This window comes from Pristiophorus japonicus, chromosome 12 (genome assembly GCF_044704955.1).
Source record: "Pristiophorus japonicus isolate sPriJap1 chromosome 12, sPriJap1.hap1, whole genome shotgun sequence".
Classification (NCBI taxonomy): Eukaryota; Metazoa; Chordata; class Chondrichthyes; family Pristiophoridae; genus Pristiophorus; species Pristiophorus japonicus.
This window is the reverse complement of record NC_091988.1, coordinates 50,240,037-50,258,056: the sequence shown is the minus strand read 5'-3', so window position 1 is coordinate 50,258,056 and position 18,020 is coordinate 50,240,037. Positions and strand designations below refer to the sequence as shown.

The 18,020-nt window shown below is 46.4% G+C and overlaps 1 protein-coding gene across 6 annotated transcripts in view; it reads right to left on the bottom strand.

The window, feature by feature from the left end:
- stab1 (stabilin 1) overlaps window positions 1–18,020 on the bottom strand; it is a 271,384-nt gene that overhangs the window by 13,548 nt on the left and 239,816 nt on the right. For all 6 annotated transcript variants that reach the window (XM_070895414.1, XM_070895415.1, XM_070895416.1 and 3 more), the window contains 5 exons: window positions 7,438–7,582; window positions 5,611–5,744; window positions 2,774–2,939; window positions 2,538–2,644; window positions 2,332–2,451 (listed from right to left, as the gene is read on the bottom strand). In XM_070895414.1, the coding sequence (XP_070751515.1) occupies window positions 2,332–2,451; window positions 2,538–2,644; window positions 2,774–2,939; window positions 5,611–5,744; window positions 7,438–7,582 (672 nt within the window). The remainder of the gene's footprint in view (window positions 1–2,331; window positions 2,452–2,537; window positions 2,645–2,773; window positions 2,940–5,610; window positions 5,745–7,437; window positions 7,583–18,020) is intronic.

The following is an 18,020-nucleotide window of genomic DNA, read 5'->3' as shown; positions in this document are numbered from 1 at the left end:
TTTGCAGAAGAAGACACTCCTTAACATTCTGAAAATCCACCAGAAGATCCAGATGCGTGCGCTCCAGACCAAGGCAAATGGGGGGAGGAGGGGTCCATGGAAATGTGTTCATGGGAGAATGCTGACTGCGATATGGATCAGTCCACAATATAGGGCATCACACTGCCAGAAACCTCCATGAGCTCCTCGGCGACATTCCATGTTTTCACATCTTCCAAGGTAGCGGGTCCTAGTGGCGGTCGGGAAATGCATGTTGTGACACCCAGTGCCCCACCGTCCCAGCCTGCGCCTCACACTGGAGGGGTGCCACTTGGCAAGTCCCACGACGAGGGGAAGGAGAAGCCGACCAGTCTCTCCTGAGATGCAGCCCTCAGCAGAGGTTAATCGGGTTCTGTCATTGGATGAGGAGACCAATGCCCTCACAAGATCACTCATTGCGGCCGTCAGTGGGGTGCGTGATGAGGTAGCGACACTGTTGGGTGAAATCTCAGCACTGAGACGGGAAGTGAGGGCGGACATTTCAGAAGGTGTTCAAATGATGGTAGATGCCATGAGGGAGCTAGCTTCTGCAATAAGGGCACAAAGGCCGGATACTCAAATGCCACTCCTACTTCAATCCACACACCAGCCACCGGTGAGACCCAAGCCGGGCCCCCAACCCTCCCCACCACCATCACCGACCCTATGAGGAAGTGCACTTTCCCCGAGATGTGGCTGAGGGATGGGTGCAGCCTTTCTTTGCTATTGTTGTCGTTGAAGTGCACCCTAAAATATCCAATAAAAGATATTTTGCATTAAAACTGAATCATGTTCCATTAGGACCACGCTACATTTAGGGACAACTATAAAAAGTAAAAATCCCTCACCCCTACAGTCATGTGTGCCTGCCGCCCCTAGCTCTGGCAGGAGGGCTAACCAGTGCGTTCTGTAGTCGGCAAGGTAGGACTGTTCTATTTTCAGTAGCTGATTTATCTTTGATTTATTTTTGATGATGTTGTGCAGCTGTAGTGCTGAAGATGTTGTGAAGGTCTTTATAGCTTTAGAATCCTCTAACTCACCTCCCCTCCCCCCCCCCCCCCATCCCCCATCTCTGGCTTCCTGCGTTGATTTCCTAAATGTAGGTAAGGTTTTTCTATGCCTACAAAAGTGACCACATACACTGGCCTAAGTTAGTTTGGAGTAACTTTCAGCTGGCCAAATTTGCTTCTATTGCCAGAAGAGGCGTAAGTGGCTTGTCACACCCCCTTTTGGCGAGAACAAACTAAACTAGAAAAAAACCTAACTAACTGACTTTCACTGGAGCAAGTTAAATGGGGAAATTTGCGATTTTTAAGTTACTCTTTAAAAAAAAAAGCTACTTACTCCAAAAAAAAGGGGGCAACTCCTGGGGAAATTTGAGCCCAATGTTCTATGGGTGGCAGTTTCCCTCTGGTCCCTTGTCCTCCTCTCTTGAAAATATTCTCTTCTTACTGGAGGACAGTTCCATGGGTGCTAGGTGGCTTAGGTGCCCTCTGATCCTTTGACAGTGAGTGCTGGCAGACTATTTGACCGGTGGAATTATCACAACTGATATTGATCGCGTCCTCACCTGACATTCACATGTGTGTAGTGCGAAGAGGAGATGCTAGATATGAGTGAAAATCCTGGTTGATTTTACCATCCTGCAGCAACCCTATCATTGTACTTTGTAATTTCGCAAAATGATTGACCAATCCTCGCATCACTCTGGTCTAGATGGATGGCTACTCGCTGCATAAACTCCTTTGAGCAAGAAAATCATGACTTTTTAATAAAAAAGGGAAACCCCTTTACACAGGAATTACTTTTGATTTTATGATTAACAGTACAGGTTTCCATGATTCTTAACATTCCAAGAGTACTGTCTTTACTGCACAGTGAATCACGGTAGAACACTTTTAGCTATTTTGTGATTTCCAAACCCAGCTTCACTGGCCTAAAGAGGCAGCCATTAGAACAAATGTGCAATTAGTTTTTACACATGTCTGTCTGGCATCAGGATCTCTTGATCCTAGTTCTACCTGCCATTATTGATCTATGTTCTATTTCCATATTAGTGCAGATTGTTTCCTCACAAACTCCCCAATAAAACCGTATAACCACATAAAAAGACCTGTCACGGCAGACAGATTAGCAGCTGCAAGCATTAATCCTCACTGAAGACATATTTACAACCATATAGACATTTGGATGGATTCTTTAACCAGCATAAATCAATTGTTAACAGAGTTCCATGTCATTTCTGTCCTTGAGAATTGTATATTTGGTTCATTTTGAGCAGCAAGAAAATGTTTGGAAAACTCAATTTCTTACCTCATTTTCTCCAAAGCCAGAGTCTAATGGAATGAACAAAGTTGCAGTGGTTGTCTCATCTGACAGGAATTCAAGGAATTCCATTCCTTCTCCAGTCGCATTGGCATAATCTAACAGTTTCTAACAAGAAACAACAGATAATAATACATTGTTGACCACACTTGTAAAAAGCATTGCAAATAAAGTTACGTAGGAACAATACTTACAGAATAAAAGACTGAAAAATTGGAGTAACTGGAGATCACTTCCACAAGGTTTCCATTGCAGGAATAACCATCACCCACATAGCCTTCCTTACACTCACACTGAATATCTGTGAGTAATTGTGACAGAAAACTAATTAGTGCACCATAAATATTTTCCAATCAAATACTGATTTAGGCGGTCTACTGAGAAAACAAAGTAAATTGTAGCCGAACAGTGTATTGAATTCCTTGCTTACCTTGCTCTCTAAAGCAGTAAGCATCCCAAAGCTCACTGACATTTGTTCGCACTCCATAATCAATGATACCAATCTTGCTGGAGCCACAGTTCGGGTTTGAGTGCGTTGTGGGATACCCTGCCTTCAGATCAGCCATCCATCCAACTATACAGAGGTGGTAACCAAACTGTGCAGGATAAATCCAGGAAACAGTCAATAAATAGCTCATGAAGAGCCCATTTAGTTACGGGGACCAATATTCTTACCAGTTAATTGCACTTACATTTTACACATAATGTTATCTTTATTATATTTTGCAAAAAATAAAATAGCTATCAATTAACCATTTAATTATCATTGTTCTACCAGAAGTCAATGTGGACCTGGAAAGGATGTGTGATATTGATTATGTTTTAGCATCGTATTACTGAATTAAAGATAATCAGATACCACCCTGTGATTATTTCAGTCCCATACGTCCATCAGTGTCGTCATCACAGATGAACAGCAATAGTTTATGGTTATCACTATGACAACTTTGCGTCAAGCCTTCCGCAGCTTTTGACTTTTGCAGTTAAAGTTTGTTTTTAAAGCTGTATTTTAGTACATCAAACAATATATTTATCCATGATGTGGAATATCCTCTAATCATTTTATACACTGCGAAAACTAGAAGGATGAACGAGTGTGTGAAGAACTGATGGATTAGCTTGTCGACTTCATGCTGAAGAGATAGCTTTGTGGCCATCACAATACAATTGTAGTAAAACCCAAGGACAGATTCAAAACACATTGAAGGACACAAAAGGAAAAACAGGCAAAAGAACAAGAAGCGAGTAGAGCCTTCCTAATGGCTAGTGTTAGCTGCACTGTGTAAGGTAGGGCGGCCTTAGGACCAAGTGTGGCCTGAGTTCTAGCAGTCCAGCCCTCAAAGTTCTACTTCGTCCTACTTGTGGTTTGTACAGGGCAGTTTTTAGCACTGTTGCCTCACTGGTGGATAAGCTATATGTCAGCACATCAAGATCTGTTAGAATTAGCAAGCTTGAGATATATGCACATTAATGGGACATTGATTTTAATTTCCCTTGTGGTCCCCTGAGGCACCTATGCGGCTCACAAAGACTAAAGCTTAGACATCCCGGCTGATCTTAGCCAGGGTGTGGTCCCAGCATCACCAGCCCAGGAAGTGGAAACATCAACCAGGATTCTGCTCCAGATAGCTATTCAGTGGCACCTGATGGAACTGTGCACATCTGAAGACGAGATCAGGCTCAACTGTGATGCCCCGCCCCCCCCTCTACCCATGAGTAAATAACCTGTTGCCGTTCATTGTCCAGTCTCACACATAAAGAATGGTCATTTGAGGAGAGAACCTAAAGGGCTACTGGCTACCCATGGAATCATATGTTATCCATAGGTATCAGCTGTGGCTCAGTGGGTAGCAGACTTGCCTCTGAGTCAGAAGGTTGTGGGTTCAAGTCCCACTCCATGGCATTGAGCACATATTCTCGGCTGACACTCCAAGGGAGTGCTGCATTGTCGGAGGTACTGTCTTTCGGATAAGACGTTAAACCGAGGCCCTGTCTGCTCTCTTAGGTGGATGTAAAAGATCCCATGGCACTATTTCGAAGAAGAGCAGGGAAGTTATCCCTGGTGTCCTGGCTAACATTTATCCCTCAATCAACATCACAAAAAACAGATTATCTGGTCATTATCACACTGCTGTTTGTGGGAGCTTGCTGTGCGCAGATTGGCTGCTGTATTTCCTACATTACAACAGTAACTACACTTCAAAAGTACTTCATTGGCTGTAAAGCAGCGTGAGACATTCGGTGGTCGTGAAAGGCACTACATAAATCCTTCTTTTCTTTCTAGTCAAAGGGCTAGAATTTCCACTGGTTCACCACCTGGTTTCTCGGCCGTATTGGCCGTTTTGGGAAAGAAGCAGATCGGCGAAAAATCCCCCAGCTGAGTTCCGCCGGTGGTTTTGAAATACCGCTGGTGTGCACCGTCCATAAATCGCCATGGCGCGATTTTTGGCTTAGTGGTGACCCGTAGGTAAATTGATAAATAACCGTCCACGAGAATCAGCGGAGCTGGGTGGCAGGTAAGTAGCCCTGCAAGAAGGAGGTCAATGTTTTTTTTACTAAATACTTTAAATTCTCTAGTAGTGAAAAGGGTCCCGAGAATGTTTTTATGACTTTTTATTTTATGTTTTTTGAAAAAATATTGTTTGTGTTTTTCTACTCCTAGGCCCAACCCGCAGCCTTGGTGTAAACTTTTAGTAAATTTATTAATTATCGCCCAAGTTTTTAAAGAATCGCCCAATCAGCCCAAGATTCCATTTTTTCGCCGAGAATTGGGGTGTAACACCCATTTTTTTTGTTGGGCGGATTTATTTCTTTTTTGGGGGGAATTTTTCACCGGCGATAATTTTGGGAAAGTTAGCGTTATTTTGGGCGGTAATCGGGCGCTGGCGGATTCTTTGGAAATTCTAGCCCAAAGTCTTTAGGAAAGGAACAGCAAAGGGAGAAAATCTGAGGGAAAAATAGACAGAGAATGATGCATGAAGATAGTGGAACACCACCAACAGCAAGAAGATGGTGGCGTCAGTGCTGCACTCCAAGACAAAAAGGAAACTGCCGCCTTATTTTTTGCTGGGCCATTTCCTTGCTGGCAGCCTGCTGAAATTGCAGTGGAAATCTACATACAGTTATGATCAAACACATTTACCTGGGGCACTGCACAACTCTGCACCACTGATTAAAATATAACTTAAGGCACATACACGCACATAAAATTGACTTCGGCTAAATACCTTGACCTCTGCTAAACACCACGTTTGAAAAGACATTTACCTGCTGGGCGGTAGCAAGTTGATCAAAACTTGCCAGCGTAGCCCCTTCAACATTGCAGGCAGCAGCTGCACCTTCATAGGTAAACTTGTACTTTCCACTGGCTGACTGCAAATGGAATACTCCAGCTGTTTTATCTGGAAAAATGAACAACATCGCTACGTACATGGATCTAAATGGCTGGTGATTTGTATTACTGAATTAAATATAATTCCCATGAAACATCCAAGGCAAAGTGTATCCCAGCTGTTGTCAACTAAGAATGTAAACACCAGAAAATGTTGGCTACAACCTTGCATTATCTAGGACCAATTCTGTGTTTCCCAGCAGTTTATTGGTAAGCTCACTCAGGTGTCGTTTCTTCACTAGTGAGTCTAGACACAGACTGGATTGTTGGCAGGCTATTCAACTCGGGTGGAGCATCACAGCCAAGCCCAATCCTGACCTGACAGCCATGCACATGCACTTTCAGCATGGATCACTCAACTATAACCAGGAGGGGGGAATCTTTGTTGAATTTATTCCTGTCCCTTGGATGGGAAAGTGAGACCAATTGTACTTCACCCACTATTGTTCCAGCATGAACCCGAGGCCTTCCAAGTTTGAATGGTTGTCATGGGTACATTAGCATTGTAGTTATATTACTGGACTAATAATCCAGAGACACAAGTTCAAATTCCACCATGATTGTGAATTTGAATTCAGTTAATCAAATGAATCTGGAATAAAAAGCTATTATCAGTAATGGTGACCATCGGATTGTTGTAAAAACCCAACTGGTTTACTAATGTCCTTTAGGGAAGGAAACCTGCTGTCCAAATGTGACTCCAGACCTACAGCAATGTGGCTGACTCTTAAGCAAGCCACTCAGTTGTTTGTATCAAACCCCTATAAAAAAGTACAATAAGAATAAAACCAGATGGACCACGTGGCATCGACCTAGTGATCAGAATTGGACACAACAAAGGCACCCCATCCCAATGGACCCTGTAACATCCTCCTCACAAATCTGGGAACTTGTGCTAAAACTGGGAGAGCTGTCCCACAGACTAGTCAAGCAACAGCCTGACAAAGTCATACTCACAGAATCCACTTGACTGGATGAGTGCAGCTCCAACAAACCTGAAGAAGCTCGATACCATCCAGGACAAAGCAGCCCACTTGATTGGCACCTCATCCACCACCTTAAATTTTTAATCCCTCCACCACCGGCACAATGTGGCTGCAGTGTGTACCATCTACAAGATGCACTGCAGCAACTCACCAAGGCATCTTCGACAGCACCTCCCAAACCCGCGACCTCTACCACCTAGAAGGACAAGGGCAGCAGGCGCATGGGAACACCATCATCTCCAGGTTCCCCTCCATGTCACACACCATCCTGACTTGGAAATATATCACTGTTCCTTCATCGTCACTAGGTCAAAATCCTGGAACTCCCTCCCTAACAACAGTGTGAGTCCCTTCACCACAAGGACTGCAGCGGTTCAAGAAGGTAGATTATCACTTTCTCAAGGGCAACTATGGATAGGTAATAAATGCTAGCCTTGCCAGCGAAGCCCAGATCCTGTGAATGAATTAAATTTAAAAAAAGGTATTTTTGCATTACCAGCTGAATTGCTGAATCTTGACAATGTTGCTTTGCAAACTTGTGCAATGGTTTGCTTTTGTTTTAGGTAGCAATTATTTAAAAAATGCTGCCCGAGTTGATGCAATTAACAACATTGTTAGTCATCAAACAGTATCCAAATAATATTTTATATAACCCTCTTCGTCACAGAAAACTAAAAATTAAATAAAATGATGCAAGGTAGCAAAATAAATTCTCACCTTTGAAGTGGAGATCATTGCAAAAGGCATTAGAATGACACTGGTCAATCATTTCAAGGCAGCGATCTACTGGAGGTTTGTCATTTACCAGACACTGGATGCCATCACCTCTGAATCCTTCTTTGCATTCGCATCTCCGTTTGTTCTGAAACAGAAGTTTTTTAAATGTTGAGAATCAACTTATTTCATAAACTAATCATTAAATATGCAAAAACTCAAAGGTTTAAAACGAACTATAAATCATGGACATTGCAGTGGTTGTCACAAATTTATTTCAAAATGTATCTCATATCTTTTAAAAGCACAAATTAATCGCAGGACATATTGAAAAAGCTCATAAAACTCCCAGCAAATTTAATAGACCTTATTAAATGCAGCAAATACAAAAATTATTTCTGTTAAATACAAAAGCCATGGCACTGAAATGATCTTTCGTAATGTTGATGCGAGACGAATTTTGGACAAACACGTGACACATTTGTCCAATAACATAGCACTGGCTAATTTCATGCAAGTTTGAAAAGCAGTTTATTTATGATTCATTTTTTTTAAGACATTTTTTCCAACTGTATTGAAATAACTTTTGCCAAAACTATTTGGTAGACAGGGGTGGGAATTTCCTGGGGTCCATGCGGGCGCGATCGGAGGCGGTCAGGTGGGAAATCTGCAATATCTTGAGCAGGTCGGAACCCACCGTCATCCCGCCTCGACGCGCTTTTCCCTCGGGCATGTCTGTTGGCGCGGCAGTGACCCGACTGGCAGAGGCGGGTGAGCTAATTTACATCACTATCAGGTAGTGGTCAGAACCTTAAGAGTCTTTTTAAGCCTACCTTTCAAATTTCCCTGGGAACCACTTCTGTCAACATGAGGTGGAAGTTGAGTAGCCATTGATCCAGCTGATTAGTGCACAGTGATTAGTGTAATTCCCGTATTGGACTGTTGTCACCCAAGAACTAATTTTTAGAGTGATAGCAAGTCTTCCTCAATTTCGAGGGACAGCCTATGATGATGATTGTACTTTACATGCTGTGCACTATTAAAATCCCACCTCACAGATGATCACTTTCCTCAGGCAGAAGCTGTTGCTGACTGCATTGCCAGCACAGATTTAGCTTTCTACAGGCTGCAAGTGTTTCGAGCAAAGTCGGCATCCAGTGTCACCTCATTGGTAGAACCTATCACATCACTGACAGATTGCTTCTGTCTTCTCTACTTAACCTGCCATCTATTCCATCAGCATTGGTGCCGTCTATACTGTCTCATCTTGCTTCTCAGAATCGGACCATGCTGAGCCCCAACAGCAGCAGCACCAGGCACACTAGCAGCAACTTTCTCCTTAACCACCTGATGCTCCACAGTACAGAGGGTATCAGCGGAGAGCTGCACCACGCTGGAGGCGATACCCCCAACACAGGGTATACAGGCAGAGGGTGAGCTTCCTCAACATGGCTGAACAGCAGCCCTTCAGGAGGCTCAGGCTATCGTGCCAGACATTTGCGCATTACTCAAGCAAGACCTGCAGCCCAGAGGAGCAGGTGGACCGGCCTTACCAGTGGCTGTCAAAGTCACCAGCGCCCTCAACTTCTTCACCTCAGGCTCCTTCTAAGGATCTGCAGCATCATCTCAGTTAGCCACTCACAAATGCATCACACAGGTCACCAATGCCCTGTTTGACAAGTCAGCCAATTATATCAACTTTGCCACTGATGAAGTCAGTGCTACTGAGCGAACACTTGGCTTTGCCGTTCTGGCTAGTTTTCCACGGGGGCATCATCATCATCATAGGCGGTCCCTCGAACGAGGGTGACTTACTTCCACACCAAAAGGAATGAGTTCACAGATGTTTCAATGAAGGACACGATATTCCAGTCCTGAACTTGAGGGGTGGAAGATGCCTGTGCGTGGATTTTTTTAACGTGTGGTGACCGTTGCACATCAGCCAACACACGGGCTTGTCAGAGCTAGGTCTTGGTCCAGTGGCAAGGCTTAACCAAGACGACTGGAGAGCTGCTCTGCTGCACAGACCTAGTGCGCACACATATCGCAGTGTGGGCTGGCCTGTGCTGCTCCTGGGCCCTCGGCTCTTCTGGGCCCCGTACCCTCATTTGCCCCACCTCTGCCACGATCTCTCCGCGCTCCTCCACCACTAAACACTCGCTGCACCTGCGTTCCAGCTCTTTTTGTAGCCCCGACCTGCGGAGGTGTTCTCACGCAAGTTGGGGTGACCCATGATGTTCCAGGGCCTGCCGCTCTATAGTGTCTTGGTGAGACCACACCTGGAGTACTATGTACAGTTTTGGTCTCCTTACATAAGCAAGGATATACTTGCCTTGGAGGGAGTGCAACAAAAGTTCACTAGACTGATTCCTGGGATGGGGGGTTTGTCCAATAAGGAGAGATTGAGCCTATGTTCCCTGGAGTTTAGTGGAATGAGAGGTGATCTGATTGAATCATAAAAGAGGCTTGACAGCGTAGATGCCATGAAAGAAAGAAAGACCTGGATTTATTTAGCGCCTTTCACCACCTCAGGACCTCAAAGTGCTTTACAGCCAATTAACTACTTTTGGAGTATAGTCACTGTTGTAATGAGAGAATGTTTCCTCTGGCTGGAGAGTCTAGAACTAGTGGATCACAGTCTCAGAATAAAGGATCAGCCATTTAGGATTGAGACGAGAAGAAATTTCTTCACACAATGGATTTGTGAATCTTTGGAATTCTCTACCCAGAGAGCTGGGGAGCTCTGTTGTGGCCATCAGGGCACCCCATCATCACCCAGGAGTCTTTGTCAACTGCAAGGGCTTCCACTCCCTCAAAGTGCAGCTGGTCTGCAACCAAAGGAAGATCATCATGCATGTGTGCGCAAAATTCCCTGGCAGCTGTCATGACTCTTTCATCCTGCGCCAGTCCACTCTCCCTCAGCTCTTTGCTCCTCGAAACAGACTTTCCGGCTGGCTGCTTGGAGACAAGGGCTATTCACTGAAGACGTGGCTCATGACATCCTTGAGGAGACCAAGTACTGAGGCGAGATATAATGGAAGCTACATTTCCACCAGATGCGTCATATAGCAGACAATAGGCATGCAGAAAATGCGCTTCAGATGCCTTGACAGATCTGGAAGAGCTCTTCAGTACACACCAGCCAGGGTCTCCAGAATCGTTGTGGTTTGCTGTGCCCTGCACAACATAGCGCAGCAGCAAAGGTCCCACCAACACCCGAGCACATTGCGTCCCAGGAGGCCAAGGATGGGCTCATCATGGCCAGATTTACTTAGCTTTATGCAGCAAATCCATATGGCTGCCACATGCTGCGCCAGGTTGGCACCACCCCGCAGCAACACCATAAAGCATCCCTACAATGACCAAGTCATTCCTTTCACACTGACCACCTTTGCTGGAGGTAACATTATGTCTCACCATTCACTTCAACTCACTAAGCCACTTCCAAAGGTGCATACAAATTTGCCCAAGATCGGAAAGTGGTGAGAATAAAGATTTTTGTGTGTGACATCACACTAACGGAAACATTACAAAAACCTTGAATAAAACACCCAAGTGACTACCTTTGTGAATCTACTTGCTGTCATCTTTCTCTTACTTCAATGAGGTGCTCCCCAGTGGTTTCAGCAGAGGTAGAGGCAGTCTGCTTATTTCCCTGCTACAACTGCTTAGATACTTTTGGCGGAGGTCCTCTGGGTTTTGGAGCCCCTGATGGTCCCGCCAAAGTCTGCTCCGCCTGTGACTGTGCAGCGGCAGACTCGGCCACTGCTGTCCGAGGAGGCATCTGGGGCTCTGACTGAGGGGGTGGCAATGAGGGAGAAGTGTGAGCATTTGTGAGGAGCCATGTGCCCTCTCACCATCATCCCCCTCATGGGCCACCCGCACTTCCCTGCTCGCAAGGAGCTAACATTAATAAGGATGGTGTGAATAAGGATGTTCAGGAGTAGGGTAGGGAAAGCAGAGTGATGGGGACGTGACGGGAGGCGCAGCAGGATGAAGTTGAGTGTGGCTTTGTACTCACCTTTCCTCATCCAATGAGATAATTGAAGCGGTTGCGGCACAGCACCCAGGTCCTCTTCACAACATCCTGCTGTTTACTGCCAGACTCTTTTATCTCCTGGAGAGGTCTCTTCTGCCCATTCGAAGGGAAGAGGACCTCCATGTGTGCTCTTACTTCCTCCACAAGCAAATGGAGGGAGTCATCGGAGAACCAGGTTGCAGCCATCTGTCTCTGTGCAGTCATCTCTGGAAATGTTTGCAACACTCCAATGATGCAATGTGCTGCCTGCACACTCCTAGATAAACCTTCAAATGCAATGTGGCCATTGTTATGTATGTAAACCTGTAAATACTATGTCTAACCACCAGAGGGTTTATCCCCTGGAGTCCCAAGGGATCCCACAATTCCTTGGGAGCACCTGTATATAAGGAGGCCTCACAGGCTGGAGAGGCACTCTGAGATCTGTAATGAAGGACTACGGTCACACCTTACTTTGAGCTTGCAGTATCTAGTCTGACTCTTTATTCAAGACATAATAATTGGCGACAAGATACAGATGACGAACCCCACCACAACAATGCAGAGAACTGTGGGCATCCTGGAGAAATTTTCGGAGGGAGATGATTGGGAAACCTATGTGAAGCGACTCGACCAATACTTTGTGGCCAACGAGCTGGAAAGAGAAGCGAATGCTGCCAAACGAAGGGCGATCCTCCTCACCATTTGCGGGGCACCAACGTATGGCCTCATGAAAAATCTGCTCGCTCCAGCGAAACCCACAGACAAGTCATATGATGAGTTGTGCACACTGGTCCGTGAGCATCTAAACCCGAAGGAAAGCGTTCTAATGGCGAGGTATCGGTTCTACACGTATAAGAAGTCTGAAGGCCAGGAAGTGGCGAGCTATGTCGCCGAGCTAAGGCGCCTTGCAGGACATTGCGAATTTGAAGGACACTTGGAGCACATGCTCAGGGACTTCTTTGTACTTGGCATTGGCCATGAAGTAATACTTTGCAAACTTTTGACTGTAGAGACCCCAACCTTGAGTAAAGCCATAGCGATAGCCCAGGCGTTTATCTCCACCAGTGACAATAGCAAACAAATTTCTCAGCACACTAGTGCTGCTGCAAGTACTGTAAACAAAGTAACGTTGTTTTCGAATCAAAATGTACAGGGCAGGACTTACACACCTGCAGCTGCATGTGTGTGCACCGCTGAGAATGAGTGTGCAACGCCCATTTTCTCGCTGGGCGATCAGTTCTACTAACTTTTACCTTCAAAATGGAAATTCTCGGCAGCTTTTTTTGCCGAACATTAGTGGCCCTTCTCAGCGGGCAATCGAACGTTGAGGGCCTTTATGGAAAGTCTGGCCCCAGGTGACAACAGCACTCTATCTCGCGTGGGACCCACTTTGGTGTGCGTCTCTGTGCTGGTGCTGGGTGCGTTTATGTATGGTGACGCTGCGCCCTCAGAGGCTGGAGGCTCCTCTGAGGAGTCATCTTCCTCTTCCTACTGGACAGTGGGGGAGGGGGGCTCTTGATGGACCTGTGGGAGAGTAAAGAGATCAGTTAGATATGCTATATGAAGAATGGCTACAGATACCATTATGCACATAATGGCTATTTACTAGCTGCTGACATCAGCCCCCATATGAGTCTCTGATGTATGCCATGTAGCTGTATATGTAATTCTGTCACCAGGTTGATGAGATGTCCCCCTCTCTCCATCTCCCACCTCCAGCTGCTAGGCAACTCCCGAAAGATCTAAGGCAGCCTCCTCTGCTGTTGTTAGGGTCGCCAATAATGGCGTTTTGCCTCCAGTTCCCTCTCGCTCCTTCTTATTGTGGGCTGCAAGGAGGGAAATAAGAGAAGGTTGAGTGAGAGTGATGGAATGAGTGTAAGGAATGAATGGGTTACATCTGTGGAGGGTGACCATGATGGAGTGGGGTGCCAAAGCCAAGTGGCCTCCTTGTGTGTTGTTAGTTGGTATGATTTCATTAGGATGAGGGTGAATGTGAGGGGTTGCTAGTCAGATGGGGATGTGAGTATGTGGATAGAGAGAGAGAGATGGGTGAACGTGCAAGGTATGTTGGTGTGAGTAAGGATGTGCAGGAGTAGGGTTGAGAAGGCAGAGTGATGGGGATTTGATAATGTAGATAGAGAGAGATGGGTGGATGTGCAAGGTATGTTGGTGTGAATAAGGATGTTCAGGAGTAGGGTAGGGAAAGCAGAGTGATGGGGACGTGACGGGAGGCGCAGCAGGATGAAGTTGAGTGTGGCTTTGTACTCACCTTTCCTCATCCAATGAGATAATTGAAGTGGTTGCGGCACAGCACCCAGGTCCTCTTCACAACATCCTGCTGTTTACCTCTTCTGCTATTTGGTGCCAGACTCTTTTGTCTCCTGGAGAGATCTCTTTTGCCCATTCGAAGGGAAGAGGACCTCCATGTGTGCTCTTACTTCCTCCACAAGCAAATGGAGAGAGTCATCGGAGAACCTGGTTGCAGCCATCTGTCTCTGTGCAGTCATCTCTGGAAATGTTTGCAACACTCCAATGATGCAATGTGCTGCCTGCACACTCCTAGATAAACCTTCAAATGCAATGTGGCCATTGTTATGTATGTAAACCTGTAAATACCATGTCTAACCACCAGAGGGTTTATCCCCTGGAGTCCCAAGGGATCCCACAATTCCTTGGGAGCACCTGTATATAAGGAGGCCTCACAGGCTGGAGAGGCACTCTGAGATCTGTAATGAAGGACTACGGTCACACCTTACTTTGAGCTTGCAGTATCTAGTCTGACTCTTTATTCAAGACATAACAACTGGCGACAAGATACAGATGACGAACCCCACCACAACAATGCAGAGAACTGTTGGCATCCTGGAGACATTTTCGGAGGGAGATGATTGGGAAACCTATGTGAGGCGACTCGACCAATACTTTGTGGCCAACGAGCTGGAAGGAGAAGCGAACGCTGCCAAACGAAGGGCGATCCTCCTCACCATTTGCGGGGCACCAACGTATGGCCTCATGAAAAATCTGCTCGCTCCAGCGAAACCCACAGACAAGTCATACGATGAGTTGTGCACACTGGTCCATGAGCATCTAAACCCGAAGGAAAGCGTTCTGATGGCGAGGTAGCGGTTCTACACGTACAAGAGGTCTGACGGCCAGGAAATGGCAAGCTATGTCGCCGAGCTAAGGCGCATTGCAGGACATTGTGAATTTGAAGGACACTTGGAGCACATGCTCAGGGACTTCTTTGAACTTGGCATTGGCCATGAAGTAATACTTTGCAAACTTTTGACTGTAGAGACCCCAACCTTGAGTAAAGCCATAGCGATAGCCCAGGCGTTTATCTCCACCAGTGACAATAGCAAACAAATTTCTCAGCACACTAGTGCTGCTGCAAGTACTGTAAACAAAGTAACGTTGTTTTCGAATCAAAATGTACAGGGCAGGACTTACACACCTGCAGCTGCACGTCTGCAGATGATCAAAGTCCACCATCAAGGGTGGTGAATACAAGGCCATTAACACCTTGTTGGCGCTGCGGGGGTGATCATCGTTTCCATTCATGCTGCTTCAAAGGATACATTTGCAAGGGCCGTGGAACAATGGGACACCTCCAACGCATGTGCAGGCGAGCTGCAAACCCTGCAAACCACCATGTTGCAGAGGAGGACAGATCCACGGTGGATCACGACGAACCAGAGCCTCAGACCAAGGAGGCAGAGGTATATGGGGTGCATACATTTACCACAAAATATCCCCCGATAAAGCTGAAGGTTGAATTAAATGGACTCCCGGTGTCCATGGAGCTGGATACAGGTGCAAGCCAGTCCATAATGAGCAAAAAGACTTTCGATAAATTGTGGTGCAGGGTGATTCCCATTCATACTAAACTGAGAACGTACACAAAGGAACTGATTCCCGTAATCAGCAGTGCTACTGTAAAAGTCTCCTACGATGGAGCATTGCACGAGTTACCACTCTGGGTGGTACCGAGCGATGGCCCCACGTTGTTCGGCAGGAGCTGGCTGGGAAAGATACGCTGGAACTGAGAAAACATCCGAGCGCTTTCGTCGACGACACCTCATGTGCCCAGGTCCTAAACAAGTTCCCCTCGCTGTTCGAACCAGGCATCGGGAAGTTCCAAGGAGAAAAAGTGCAGATCCATTTGATTCCGGGGGTGCGACCCATCCATCACAAGGCGAGAGCGGTACCTTACATGATGAGAGAAAGGGTAGAGATCGAGTTGGACAGGCTGCAACGAGAGGGAATCATTTTGCTGATCAAATTCAATGAGTGGGCCAGTCCGATTGTTCCAGTCCTCAAGGGAGACGGCACCGTCAGAATCTGTGGTGATTACAAAGTAACTATCAATCGTTTCTCACTGCAGGATCAATACCCGCTACCAAAGGCAGGCGACCTATTTGCGACACTGGTGTGAGGGAAAACATTCACGAAGCTGGACTTGACCTTGGCCTATATGACGCAGGAGCTGGAGGAATCATCGAAAGGCCTCGTCTGCATCAACACGCACAAAGGTCTCTTCATTTGCAACAGATGCCTGTTTGAGATTCGTTCGGCCGCGGCGATATTCCAGAGGAACATGGAAAGCTTGCTGAAGTCGGTCCCGCGCACCGTGGTCTTCCAGGACAACATCTTGGTTACAACTCTTTTGTTGCAAAACAAAAACAATTAAATCCAGTACCCCCTTATTAAAGGGGGGTACACACTCCAAAGCAGTTTTCAAGTGCCCTTTTTTGTTCTTTTGGGGTTTTTTTTTTTGTTTTTATTTTGGGCACTAAAACCACAAAGTATACAAGTGCCCCCTGGCTAAAAGGGGAAGGGGACACTAAAACCTGGCAATAAAACAAATTAAACTTTAAAACATATAAAATCAAATTAAAATTTGGTTGCCGGGGGTGATGATGCACTCCAGTCCCTCCAGCGCCTACCTCTCGCGGAAGGCCGCGAGCGTACCGGTGGACACCCTGGCTCGGATGTAAGTGTAGAAGAGAGGCAGGCAGTCGGGCTGAACGACCCCCTCGACCGCCCACTGCCTGGACCAGAATTTGAGGAGCAGCCCCTTTAAATAATGGAATAGGGGCTGCAACCTCGCACATTCCGTAAAAACACGGAACACGAACTCCTCCAGATGACATCTTGGTTACAGGTCGGGACAACATTGAGCATCTGCAGAATCTGGAGGAGGTTCTTAGTCGCCTTAATTGTGTGGGGCTCAGGCTAAAACGTTCGAAGTGAGTTTTCCTGGTGCCTGAAGTGCAGTTCCTGGGGAGAAGACGGAGGCACTCAAGAACGTACGAGACCACAGAATGTGACGGAGTTGCGGTCGTTTCTAGGACTCCTGAACTATTTTGGTAACTTCTTACCAGGTCTTAGCACATTGTTAGAATCCCTGCACTCTTTACTGCGTAAAGGAGATGAATGGGGATGGGATAAAAGCCAAGAAAATGCCTTTGAGAAAGCTAGGATGCTGTTATGTTCAAACAAATTGCTTGTGCTGTACGATCCATGTAAGCGTTTGGTACTAGCATGTGATGCGTCGTCGTACGGGGTTGGGTCTGTATTGCAATAAGCTAATGAATTTGGGAAATTGCAACCGGTTGCTTATGCATCCAGAAGCCTGTCTAACGCCGAGAGGACCTACAGTATGATTGAAAAAGAAGCGTTAGCGTGTGTTTACGGGGTAAAGAAAATGCATCAATATATGTTCGGGCTCAAATTTGAATTGGAAACCAACCATAAGCCACTTATATCCCTCTTTTCTGAAAGCAAGGAGATAAATACGAATGCATCTGCCCGCATCCAGAGATGGGCACTCACGTTGTCCGCATACAACTACGCCATCCGCCACAGGCCAGGCACAGAAAACTGTGCCGATGCTCTCAGTAGGCTGCCATTGCCCACTATAGGGGTGGAGATGGCACAGCCCGCAGATTTAGTTATGGTAATGGAAGCATTTGAGAGTGAGCAATTACCTGTTACCGCCCGACAGATTAGAAACTGGACAAGCCAGGACCCCTCACTGTCCTTCGTAAAAAACTGTGTGCTCCACGGGAGTTGGTCTAGTGTCCCGTTAGAGATGTAGGAAGAAATAAAGCAGTACCAGCGGTGCAGAGATGAAATGTCCATACAGGCAGACTGCCTCCTATGGGGCTACTGGGTAGTGGTGCCAAAAAAGGGCAGGGACACCTTCATTAGTGATCTCCACAGCACCCACCCAGGCACCGCAATGGTGAAAGCGATAGCCAGATCCCAGGTGTGGTGGCCCGGTATCGATGCAGACTTAAGAGTCCTGAGTGCACAAATGTAATACATGTTCACAGTTAAGCAATGCACCCAGAGAGGCGCCACTAAGTTTATGGTCCTGACCCTCCAAACCATGGTCCAGAGTCCATGTTGACTATGCAGGCCCATTCTTGGGAAAAATTTTCTTAGTGGTTGCAGAAGCGGACTCCAAATGGATTGAATGTATGATAATGTCGGCAAGCACGTCCGCTGCCACCATTGAAAGCACGGCCTGCCTGATGTCCTTGTGACAATGGCTGTGCTT